The 13,331-nt window shown below is 39.0% G+C and overlaps 1 protein-coding gene across 12 annotated transcripts in view; it reads right to left on the bottom strand.

The window, feature by feature from the left end:
• Positions 1-13,331, bottom strand: part of CTNNA2 (catenin alpha 2) — a 1,156,618-nt gene that overhangs the window by 43,401 nt on the left and 1,099,886 nt on the right. For all 12 annotated transcript variants that reach the window (XM_058278991.2, XM_058278987.1, XM_058278990.1 and 9 more), the window contains one exon: positions 8,220-8,401. In XM_058278991.2, the coding sequence (XP_058134974.1) occupies positions 8,220-8,401 (182 nt within the window). The remainder of the gene's footprint in view (positions 1-8,219; positions 8,402-13,331) is intronic.

The following is a 13,331-nucleotide window of genomic DNA, read 5'->3' as shown; positions in this document are numbered from 1 at the left end:
TCTGAGTGACCTGCCCCGGGTGACAATGCTCCCTAGAGTGAAAATCATGATGAGGACATGTTTGTCTTGAATCACCATTTAGCACTCTTCTTTTTTTGTCTTTATTTATTTTTTTAATATTACATTCAAAAAATATAAGGTCCCCATATACCCCCGCCCCCTTCACCCCACTCCTTCCCCCATAACAACAATCTCCTCCATCATCATGAGACACCCATTGCATTTGGTGAGTACATCTCCAAGCACCATTGCACCCCATGGTCAATGGTCCACATCATAGCCCACACTCTGCCTCAGTCCAACCAGTGGGCCATGGGAGGACATACAATGTCCGGTAACTGACCCTGCAGTACCACCCAGGACAACTCCAAGTCCCAAAAATGCCCCCACATCACATCTCTTCCTCCCACTCTCTACCCCAGCAGCCACCATGGCCACTTTCTCCACACCAAGGCCACATTTTCTTCAAAGTACTCTTTTTACTACATGTTTCCCTCTCAGAAGAACAGCAAAAGTAATGTGCTCAGAGAAAAACTAATAGCCTTAACTATATACATCAATATGCATGAAAAAAAAACTTCAAGAAATTAGAAATAGGAAGAAACCAATAACATTACAAGAAGAGATTGAGTTAGAAATGATTAAACAAAATACTAGAAATAATAACACCCAAAACTTTTTAAAAAAGAAATACAAGGTGATGTAGAATGATATACTTAGATTACTATTGAAGTAATTAAGAAAAAAAAGGGATATAACACCACTATTCAAAGGTAAGAAAGGTATGAGTGAGATAATCTGAGAAAAAAAGAAAATTCCAAGTACCATAAAACTAACTTCCTCAAATAGAGGCAAATAATTTTATGAAATAATTTTCTAGGAAAATATAATTAACCAAAAGTGACCAGAAAGTCTAATTTCCAGGGAAGAATTAAGGTAACCAGAAAGAGAGAAAATGACTCCCCCATAAAAATAATAAATTAATAGACACTGTTGATTTTTCAAAGGAATTCTACTAAACTTTTAAATCTTTAAAAAGTAGATAATTCCAATTCCAAAATAGGAAAGGAAGAAAAACTCCCAAAATTATTTTCATTAAATGTGTGGAACAAGGGTATTGTCAGAAGCAGCCAGGACAAAACTGTATATTTAGGGGTGTGTACTTTGTAAAAGTATTAAACAAAGAAGATGAAGATGTGGAGGAAGAAGAAGAAGGGGAAGGAGAAGAAGGAGAACCAGCAGCCTAGAAGTGAAGGAAGGGCAGTGATGCACTGGAGTTGACTCATACAGGTCCTCAGGAGATGATAGTTAAATTTTAAGAATTTGACAAGTCAGTTGGCATCCAGGTGGTAGCTTGAAATTGGCTGTGATGAGAGTGTTTACACTATGGGACTCAGCAAAGACTTCAAATCAGGTTTATTCTCCCTAGAAAGTCCACCCACCACTGCAAGAAATCAAGATAGTTATACCAAGGGAAGGGAAAGGTGATTGGGCCCTGGGAGGGATATCTCCCGGGGTGGTGGGCATCTTGAGCTGGAAGATGGTCTTACAGGCTACTTTACAATAATTACTTAATTTGTAGATTTATTTTTATGGGCTGGTCTGTATGTTCTATTTCATGAAATGAAAAATTTTAATTTTCATGTGCATTGTGACAGAAGAGGTTGAATATTTTTTCATCATTTCTTGATCATGTTTAGTGATCATTCAGACATCTTCTTCTCTGAGTTTTCTATTCAGGCCTCATCCACATTTTTCTATTGGCTTCCTTGATTTTTGTTTTTTGTTTTCCTAAATTGCTTGTCTAAACGCTCTAGAAATTTTGGATTCTGATCTCTTGTTAGTTATTTATATTGAAAATGACTTCTTCCAATCTTCGGCCTGTAGATTTACTTTTAGTACAGTTTTTTTTTTTTCATATAAATTTTAATTTTATTGTGGTTAACTATATCAGTAATTTCTGCTATAACTTGTGCTTTTCACATCTTGTTTAAGAAGTTTTCCTTACCATATAAAAATATTCTCCCATGAGCTATTTTAAAAATTTAAAGCTTCCTTTTCACATTTAAATATCAGATCTACCTAAAATTTACTTTTCATGGATAGTGTGAAATAGGAATCATATTCTTACTTAATTTGTCCATACTAGTAATCAATTCTCCCTGTGCCTTTTATTGAAAAGTTCACCTTTTCCTCTATAGACTTCATTTGTAAAAAAATTTACACCCTTTTATTTTAAATTCTATGAGTAAATACATTACATTACAAGTAAATTAAAAACAACAACAACAACACAATACAATTACCCAGGAAAGGAACAAAGGAAAAAAGCAGTCAAAAAAGAATGGTCTAGATATTAATAAACATTTGTAGCATTTCAGTTTTGTTAAAGCCATGTGCACCCCATTGCCTTATGCAAACAAATTAAGAAAATTCTTTGAATCATCTGGAAAATTCATATTCTCTAGCATATGGTGCTGTGGATCATGCAGGTGCATTCTAAGAAAGTTTCAAGGCACAGATTTCTTTAAGTGAGTACAGTGTCACGACATGACCCAATTTTCCCTAGTCATGAACAGAAATAAGGACAATAGAAAAGTTAGTTGTGTCATTCCTGGCAGTGGAGGAACAAAGGTATTCATTTTCATCTGATCCTTTGTGTCAGCATGTGTGGGTAATAGCTGTGAGGAGATAAGTAATATCTTTAAAAGAGAAAACCCTGGACTCAGTATATGGAGGGATGGCAGCTTTTTCTTTAATGTTATTTTTTCAGGGGAAGGGGGAGATGCTGAAGATCAGAGTTTCTACAGAGTGGCTGTGCAATAGAGTTTTTATAATGATGGATACAGTCCATAGATCTGCACTCTCCAATATGGTAGTCATTAGTCATGGTTACTGGTTGCTTAAAATGTGGCTAGAATGACTGAGGAACTGGATTTAATGTATTTATTTTTTCCCCTTTATTTGTAAGTTTTTATTTCAAAATAATTATAGATTCTTAGGAAGTTGCAAAGAAAAGAAAAGGGAGGTCCGTGTACCCTTCAACCAGCCTCCTTCAATATCAACATCTTATATAACTGTAGAACACCAAAACCAAGAAACCGATGATGGTACAGTCCATAAAGATCTTTTCTATTTCACCAGTTATACCTGCACTCATCTGTGTGTGTATATATATATATATTCTATGCAATTTTGTCACATATGCACGTAGCTATCACTATGACCAAGATACAAAACTGCACTGTCACCACAAGACTCCTTTCTGATAAATTGTTGTAGCCACACCCACCCTTTCCTCTCCATCCCCAACCCCCGACCACTACAAATGTGTTCTCCATCTCTATAGTTATTTCAAGTATGTTTTCTAAATGGAACTAAACAATATGTGACATTTAAAGACTGGCTTTTATCACTCAGCACAATTTCTTTACATTTCATCCAAGTGGTTGCATTTATCAACAGTTACTATCATTTTTATTGCTGGGTAGGTAGTATTCTACAGTGGGATGTACCATAGTTTGTTTAGCCATTCACCCAAAAAGGGCATTTAAGTAGTTTCCAGATTGGAGCTAATGCAAATAAAGCTGCTATGATCATTAGTGTATGAGTATTTGTGTGAATGTAAGTTTTCAATTCTCTGAGATAAATGTTCAATAGTGAAATTGCTGGATCCTTGAATTAGTCTATGTTTAGTTTTAAAAGAAACTGTCATATTTTTCAATTTTATTTAATTTTAATGAATTTAAATGTAAAGAGTCACATATGACTAGTGGTAACTATAACCAGATAGCACAAGTCTAAAAGAACATTTGGATAATATGAAGTGGGCTGTGAAACAAATAAACTAAAATGGTCAACCACAAAATTATCAGGGCCAGAAAAGAGTCAGAAGATCAGAAGTTTAAGTCCCAGCTTAAAACGACGACTTTCACTCCTTGTATTTTTAGACCCAATACAAGATTCTCTATTTGAAGGGCTTTAAAAGGTGCTTTAGGTCAACCACCACACCATGGAACTGAGAGAGTCTAGAGCTGCAAGCAGGAGAATCCCATCCATCAGCCATGTGGGATCTAAGCCCCGTCTTGATTAGAGACGCCTGGGATCCCTGGGATCCCTGGGATCGCCATCCCAGGGTCCTCAGGATGGAGGAATAAAATATGGATTAGAATGGACTTACTGGTATTCTACTATAGAATTATTGTGACTCTAGCAAGGGAAGAAATTGTATCATTGATGTGGAGGCAGTGGCCATGGGAGTTGCTGAAGGCAGCGAGAGGGAAAGGAGGTGTGATATTGGGGCATTTTCGGGACTTGGAGTTGCCCTCAGTTATTTCGCAGGGACAGAAGCAGGACATTATGTATCCTGCCATAATCCATTGAATGGACTGGGAGAGAGTGTAAACTACAACGTAAACTATAATCAATGCTGTGTAGCCGTGCTCCAAATGTATTCATCAAATGCAAAGAATGCACCACACTAATAAAAGAAGTTGTCCATGTGGGAGGAGTGGGGGGTTTGAGGAGTGGGGTATATGGGAACCTCTTAAATTTTTTAAAGTAACATTGTGAGTGATATATGTATCTTTTAAAAAAGATAATAAAAAATTAAAAATTAAAATAAAATATCTACAGTAGGAAAAAAAGGTGCTTTAGGGAAATGTGTGGCTTTTAGGACAGGAGCCAATTTATTGTGCCACCTGACGCACTCTTTTAGCTTTCTTGGAAAGAACATGAAGGCATGAAATTGTGTCCCCGAGGCAAATGCTTGCAGCCTTCTTCCTTTGGGTGAGGTGATTCTCATACTAGGGTAATAACTTGGAGGCTTTTCCAGGAAATGGTTACTCCAGAAAAGAAACTAAGGGAAAATAATTACTAAATCCTCACTGTCTACCATTTGCCAAGTAATTCATATTCATTTTGTGAAAAGGTAGTCAACATTGATGTGAAAAAGCATGTTCTGGTAAAGTCCAAGCTAGTTCAAGTTAAAAAGGAAGCTTTATTTCCCATGCCTTCTCAGTGTCTTAACTATGCCAGTATCCAATGTGAATCTCCAACGGCTGAATAAAACATATCAGGAGGGTATTTGCAAACTTATTAACCACAGAAATTTCTTTTCAGAACCAGAACTCCATAGAACATGCTTTGGTAATCCTGCTGGCATCAATCTGCTGAACCAGGCAGAAGGCAGCACAATAGAGAAATTAAATAAATCTGGGCAGTGGTAAATAGGTGCATCATGGGAGTTGAATTCTTCAAAGAAGTACCATTATTGAAATAAATATTTTTTAAAAATTAAGACAACAGGCTATGGGTGACTAAAGGTAGTTCTTGAAGAACAAACTAAAGGTTTTTAATTTAATCTGTGAATATAGGAGCAGGAATAAATAAAAGTTTGGTCCAAGTTGCCCCGTGGCGCTTGATGTCACGTGGACTGACAAGGGCAGAGAATGGGAGCTGAAAGACCAGTTGAGAAATATGTGGCCTGGGGTACTGAGTACCTGAGCCAAGGTAGCGCTTAAGCTGGGAAGTGATCACATGATATATGAGTCTAGGCTCTATTGTACAGTTGATGGTCCCCTGAAAGTTTTTTTCCATAGCCTCAGCCCTGAGTCTTTTAAGATCAGAACTTTAAGCTAATCTGAAAAGCTAGCTCTGTACTTTGCTATATAATTGAACTAGGTTTCCTCCTTTAGCTGCTGCTATCTACACACCTTTTCTTATTAGGACACAAGTCAGGCACCTGTGATTTATTTCTGAAAACTGGCACAAGAAGTGTAAATTCATTCTGTACAGGACAGTGCTTCTACTACTGCCCATCAGATGGAAGTCAGGGGCAGATTAGGAACAAGACACAAGGCATAATCAGTTTTCTCCTCCATGAAGAAGTTATTACACAAATAATGAGGCAGAACCTCTCCAATTTTAATAATAATGGAGTGAATATCATTTAGATTACTGAATCAAATTAATGAATTAGCTAGTGATAAGAATAAAGCAACAAGATAATAAATGCAAGGATACTATTTTTGCATCCAAATGCCCTTTAAACATATCATTTGGAAGAGTAGAGAAGTTTCTATTCCTAATCAGTTCTAGCCTTTCCTTTAAATAAAAGAAAATAGTACACAGACATCCTTAGAAGTATGGAGCTAAATTATTCCTCCTTGAAATGGAAAACGCAAGGGCATGATAAAAATGCACATGGTCAAGTGAAGTGATCTGAGGTGAGAGGCCACAAAGGCATAAGTCAGCTGCCTCTTTGGAAAGGAATAGGCTGGGCAGATGCAGGTGGCAGCAAAGCCAGGGCTTCCTGTGTCCCACTTCCAATTTATACCCTCGTCTGGTTCTCTGGTCATTAATTACAGCACTCTTCCCTTTTCTTCCACAAATGTGCAAAAAAACTTCTCACCATGCAGTGGGAAAAAAATGATAGCCAGTAGCATCCTAGACATTTCATTATTCAAATCAGAGCAAGATGATGCCATGAAATCCCTAGGAAATTGAAGTAACCTCCCTTTCACGTTTAAAACTATTCTTTGAGTAATCAAAAGTCTGTTTCATTTAACATCATCCAACAAGACCCTACAAATATATTTCCCCTCCTTGACTGCAATTATATATAATCCAGAACATTATAAAATGTTCTCCTGATCTGAACTAGCAACATGACTGGGTTCATTATTCACTTTAAACTAACGAGATTATTTGTTCAACTGATGTTATTAATGGATTGCATAATATCCATCAGATAAAGTACTAATAAAATGTTGAAAGCAAGCAAATTAAGTCCTCAGAAGTCTTGAAATACAATAACTGAGGCTGCCGTGATAGCCCGATGGGTAGGAAATTCAGACATGAAAAATGACTCAGGCTGCTTTCACCTACTCCTTTTTGGTGAAATAAATCTGTAAAGTAGATAAAGACTATTAACCAAATGCACAAATTCAAACTTCTCATGAATACAATGACATTTAAAAGTCCCAAAGGTCACTGGTGCCCTCATAACACTAAAGTCATCCCACTGACGTGGAAAACAATTTAAAGATATTTGGAGAAAGGGCCAAGCAAGGCCATTAATGAACACTAGCCAGAGGCAAAGGGTAAAGGGTATGAGGCAGAGGTGTTGCATAGATCATCAGAGCCTCTAATCAATTCTAGCCTTTTCTTATTGAAAGTGTTCAGCAACCATTACCAAAAAAAATTGTCACCCACGAGGTGATGTCTTGGCATTGCCATATACCTTGCCTAGGTTTAATAACAAATAATATTTCATATTATTTTTGTATTTATATATTAGTCACATGTTTCTATTTAAATGACAATGATTAATAACAAATCATCATTGGAACATCATTGTGTGTGTGTGTTTTCCAGAAAAAGAAAACACCCAGAAGGAAAAGAGCTTATATTTGTATGGCAGCATGATTTGCATCTGCAGGACCTCTTTGGTCTTTAGAACTGTCCTGTGACTTCCCTGTGTTGCAAATAAAGACAGGGAGACATTCCGAGACCTGCCCCAAATCACCTGAGGCTGACTCAACCCCGAGGCATCTCTTCACTGAGCAGTGCTCTCCTTTGGTGGGCCCTTTGTGTGGCAGGTAGGGCAGAGATGTGGCCTTTCTGTCCCAGGAGACCAAAATATGACGGCAGAAACAGCAGTGACTCCTGGCGAGGGAAAGGCTGCTGACAAAACTGACACAGGTCTCTTGATTCGTCAAAAGCACTGCTCAGAGCCAAAGGGGCTAAAACTGAAACCATTTTTAATTTCTCTGTCAAAATTACGGCATCTCAGATTATCGGATGAGATCCTTTGTATCGAAAGGCATGAGGGGCATTGAAATGAAGGCGCGATGACCAGCTCCCATTGGAACCCGTGACATATATACATGCGCACACAGAGACAAATAGATATTGTTCACTTGTTCTTCAGAAAAGTATTTAAACACATTGCCCAATAGCACAGACCAAAGAGCAGTCATTCACCTAGTGATTAGGACCGATCATTAAAACGATAATAATTACAAAAGGCACCTGTTCTCCTTGACGGAGAAAGTTTACTAGTAGGAGTTAGGTCCCAAGCTTTATGCCTTAGGCCTGCAAATTTTATACCACCACCTGGCTTTGATGTGGTAGTTGAACTTTTCAGCAGGCTTCCCCATGCTGAGATGCATTGCTCCACTGGTGAAAGGCTGCAGCTCCCCGTCCCCGGGCCTCACCTTGTGAAGTCTGTCATTTCCATCATGATCATGCACATCTGCTTAGCCAGCACAATGATGTCATTGCCACTGTCGTCCCATTTGGCCACCTCGGCATCCAGCTTGCTCTTCTCTTGGTGGAATATCTCCACCTGCTCAGCTATTTTTGCCTTCTCCTCCTGTGGTAGTTGTGCCATGATGGCCTGTGTAAGGTACACAAAAACAAAAACCAAAAAACAGGTGACTAATGGTGACAAAGGACTTTCAGGCGGTAAGTAGGTGGACACTGTCTCCCGTGAATGGCAAAGTCAGGCAAAGACAAGACTATGGGTTGCTCCACATTCTGGAAAGCACCTCATCTCCATCCCAGCAATGCCAAGAGTACAGACTGGTAAGGTCCCCAAACTTCCCCTGCCCTCACTCCCACCTACGGTAAATACAGAGTGATCAAAGGTCCTTGCACCACGACAGTAACAGAACTTCTCTATGAATTTGATGCTGCTATGTTTGTTCAAAAGAATCTATTCTCAACAATTTTTATGTCTGGTCTCTGCAAACTTTTACCAGATGAAAGAATACACCTCTTTCAACACTGAAATAGGTTCAGAAAAGGGAGGAACCAAAAAAAAGCCTTCTGTTGCTGGGAATGAGGACTTTTGAGCCATATCTAAGCACCCAGTGGGGTGAGGTGGGGAGAATTTCTGAGTGCTAACGAAGGAGTCCATAGGTGGATTGCCAAGCAAAACCCCTGCAGAGCATTTGCAGGGATAGCAGACGTATGCTCAGACCTCCTCCATCTAGCTCCTCCACGGACATCCTGCACTGTCCAGGGCTGTCTCGTAATGCCTTTGAGTGCGCAGGCAGAGGAATTGTGCTGGGATGAAAACATAGGATGAGGAAGCGAAAGTTGACTTTCAAGAGGTGCCAGGTAAGGGAGGAACTATTTGTTCAACACCTATTCTGTAGCAGGCCCTGAACAAAATATTTGCCATGACTCCACGGTGTCCTCCCGGAACTGTGAGCACCAGGAACTGGGGCTCAGAACCTCAGTAGCTCTCTCTCTCTGGCTCTGGGACAAATGCATTCGCAAGAAGAGAGGCCCAGAGAGCTTTCGTTTGGTGCTGTCCAGTTTTTCGTCATGAACAAGTAAAATCACCAGGAAACTGTTTCCTAAATTGTAAAGCTCCTCCCAATGGGAGTGAAAGGTCTGGGGGAGACAGGAACAGCTGAGAGCTAGTAGAAATGGCAGGAGACATGAGCTCGGAAAAACGGGGCCCAGCCACATTCCCTTACTGCCTTGAATTAAGAATTCATCGCCACTCTGCTTGGATCCTCACGTTTTTCAGATATAATATAGGAACCATAAAAAACAAACAAACAAACAAAAACTTCAAAATTCCCTTGTGAACAGCAAATTAAATAAAAGTGAAAGTACTTTGTCCAAAAAGAAAATTAAAGGAAGCATGCATGGAATTTCTGTTTGCTTCTATGATCATTACTGCTATAAATTTTCCTTGCCAGATACCCCTCTATCCTATTTAGTTGCTATCAAAAGAGAAGAGATGTGGCACTCCCATCTACTTTCTGAATGGGACACTGCACAATTCATGAATCGCTCAGTAAAGCTGTGAGAAAAAAAAAGAAAAAAGAGAGAGTGAGAAGGGATGTGTGCTGGGAACTGTGCTAAGAGCCTCGCATATATCATAATCTTAATCTTAATCTACTCATCTGTCTACAAGATAAATACTATTATTATCCCCATCCTACTAATGAGGAAATCGAGACCCAGAGAATTTAATTAAATGTCCAGTGTCAAACAACTAATAAACTGGAGAAATAGGACTCAAGCCCAGGAGTGCTAATGCCATTCTTAAGCTTTGTGCAAGTCCGGATTACATGCACAGCTGTGCAGGTTACACACTGCACAACAGACCCTCACCCAGTGAAACAGGGGTCACTGAAATCTCAGTTGCTTCCCACAGGCTATGCACATGAGTAATGGGCTTCACATGCTTGGAGGAATGGGCACCTTTCTCTGATTTGGGTAAAGGTGTTCTTGGACCCAAATGCTGCATGTTCTTACAAATAAACAACCATGCCTATTAATTATCATCCATATATGCAGGCGCATGCTTCATACAGTATGTGAGAGTCTCTATGTGTATGTATGGATACAAAATTAGAACATATATCTAAAAAGCCAGACTGGTACAAATACCATAAAGCACCTAAAATACTATGTTTCGAAAAATATGCTTAAAGTATTTTTACAAACTGTACTTAAAAGGTGCTTAATGTAAAAAAAAAAAGTCTGTTATAAATTCAAATTATAAAACTGTATTAATAGCTATTCCACTGCATTTGAAGTAGGCTCTGATTTGCAAAAATTGAATATGAACATTTTTTTTCCCTGAAGTATCCCTGTCTGATGATTAGATTCATTTGTCCTCCTAACAAAGATTAGTCGCATTTTGCTTAGTCCTGCCAGGTCACAATTCAGCATCCATTAAAGCATTTACTAGGTGCTTTTCTGCAAAAGAATCTGTAAAACTATCCACAGACCTCTGGATTCTGTATTCAGTCTGGAGGTGGAAAGAAATGAAGCTTTCATCATCCCCAAAGGGTTAATGCGGTACATCAATGGGCATACTTCCCTGTCACCTCTGGCTCTTGAGTTTCCAGTAGCATTTGAATGCAATGTCTTGCTTTCCTCTCTAATTCAAAAACCAAACGACCCTACCTCTGACTCCTCTTTGAGCTTCCTTAGGGTAGAGGATTCAGCATCCTGCACAGCGGGAGCTGAATAAATATCTTGACAATGACTGCTTGAAACATTTTTTCCACTTACTACATTCTCCTAGCTGGAGAGAAGTTACCAGAACTGACAAAAATCATCTAAGGACACAGTTCTGAAGAGAAAACCGACCCCTTCTAAGCAGATTTGCACAGGAAGATGTTATTTTGACTGTAGGGGTGCCTGTCCCTCATAACGCACCTAATGGTGTGTGACTCGGCTGCAAGGGTGCGTATATTTGCGCCGGCGTACACCGCTATCAATGAGCGGAAGTCTTTTCCTAAATATTCTTAAAATGCGCTTGGCTTTTAAAAATGCATAATTGACCTTTTCAGAAACTGGAATCTCAAAAAAGGTTATCTATAAACAGTAGATCACAAACTGTGAAATTTGCATGTTAATCAAATTAAAATGCAACACACGAGTTTTAATTAGGTCTGATCAATGTAACTCAGCAGTTTGAAATGTTAACACGTTAAAACCGAGCTCGCTAGGAAAAAAAAAAAAATTAGAGGCTGGTCACATTCAAATCCCACTGAATACAAAATACCTAACCTGCAATTGTTCATGTCATTAAACTAAGGGAACCTCAGAATAATGACACTCATGGCCAAAAAAGAAAGGGGACAGATCGACCAGCTCTTGTGTGTGATGTGATCACTAGGGGTGGTCCAAGAGTGCTTCTGTCTGGTATTCACACTGGCCAAGCACAATTCTCCAGATGATTCATCTGGCTGATGGGGGCCCCAAATCTGTGATAATAGAGACTTGAATCCACAAGGGGGTCCTATCCTCCACCCAGAATCCCAGTCCTCTGAAGAGCTGGCTATTTTTGTGATTAATTTTGTAAATTCTGCCTGTTAAATGAATTACAAATCACCGATATAAGCCAACCATCCCGAAGTAGCCCAGAACCTTTTCTGCGACCTAACTCTCAAGGTGCTTTTGATAACGATTATTTTTCCAATCTTAAGGAGAAAAATGACTTTTGAGATTTAAGGGCTCCCAAATTGACAAGTGCCATTTTCTTAAACGTACCCGAGAGTCAAACATTAAGGCATTTTAAGTACAAGAATGTTTATAAATAATGATGAAAGGGGCTCAATGTCAAAGCGCCCCTTTCCACTCACTTGGTTTTAAGGCAGGATAATAAATACAAGTAGTTAAGAAGTGGGTCCTTGGACTCTTATCAGTTTCAGGCTGTGAAGTGAACTGGAAAATTGAGGTAATTGTCTCATTAATTCAGGTAAAAACGCTCATGGTAGCTCCTTCAGGTTAAATGAATTGACCAGTCTTCTGAAGACAACTACCTCAAGCTACAGTCATCATCATTATCGTTGTCGTCATCCTCAACTCAGCTGTCATTACATGGTTACATGACAAGCCCTGGAATCCATTACCATGCAGGTCTTCAGATGATATTATGAGGCGGGATGCTATGTGTACCCGTACAAATACAAAGGAACGAGAGATAGAAAGGTTAAGAAAGTGGCCCCAAAGTCACACAGCCTGGCAGACAACATGTTTAAAATCGAGTCTGTGGGACTCCAAATTATATATTCTATCACGAAGGTTAAGTGCCCAAGAGTTGTCATAGACCAGTTCTAACTATGTTAATCTGTGCTGGGACAGGTTTTAAGACACCATGACTAAGACCTAAGCGCATGATCACATCCACAGTTTATCAGATCACCACCTCTATTCTCGCGTCACTCCCTCTCCTTTTGTCTCTTGTTTAAAACATTGTAGACAAGTAGCAGTGACACAGACAGGGAATAGGAAACACTAATTTCAGAATATGAGAGAAAGTTGTGTGGTTACTAAAAGCTTTTTCCTCATCTTAAGCTCTTTTCAAATGAATTTAACATTTTCTGGAGGAAAAGTTCTCTGAACGAGAAAACAAAATAAGACCAATAACAGGGGAGAACTGGCTATTGGAAAGACCGACTGCCTCTGTCAAAGAATATGTTTGCCTCTTTCATGGTTTTGAACAGGTAAACTTGTTTTGCAGGTCAAAAATTCAACCATCTGTCATATTAGCAATTCAATGCACCCTCTTATTTCCAATTTACCAGCCATAATCTGATGTCTCTGATTTATCAGCAAAAGATTACATGTTAGAACTGGTTGACTCAATAATGCTACCTGCTGTGAGTTAATCAAACAGACAACACAATGAGCCTCAAAGACAAACCAGTAAGTACTGGATTATAGCAGTATTTTGTTCTTACTATCTTAGACCATATTGATAATTCATGCTGAAAAATCTCTTATAAAAGACAATAGGGTGAAATAATAATGGATGGCGAAGCCAGGAGTAAACTGACTTTTGTCTCCAC

The sequence above is a fragment of the Dasypus novemcinctus genome, chromosome 17 (assembly GCF_030445035.2).
Source record: "Dasypus novemcinctus isolate mDasNov1 chromosome 17, mDasNov1.1.hap2, whole genome shotgun sequence".
NCBI lineage: Eukaryota > Metazoa > Chordata > Mammalia > Cingulata > Dasypodidae > Dasypus > Dasypus novemcinctus.
The sequence above is the reverse complement of the archived record's forward strand: the minus strand, read 5'-3'. Positions and strand labels throughout refer to the sequence as shown.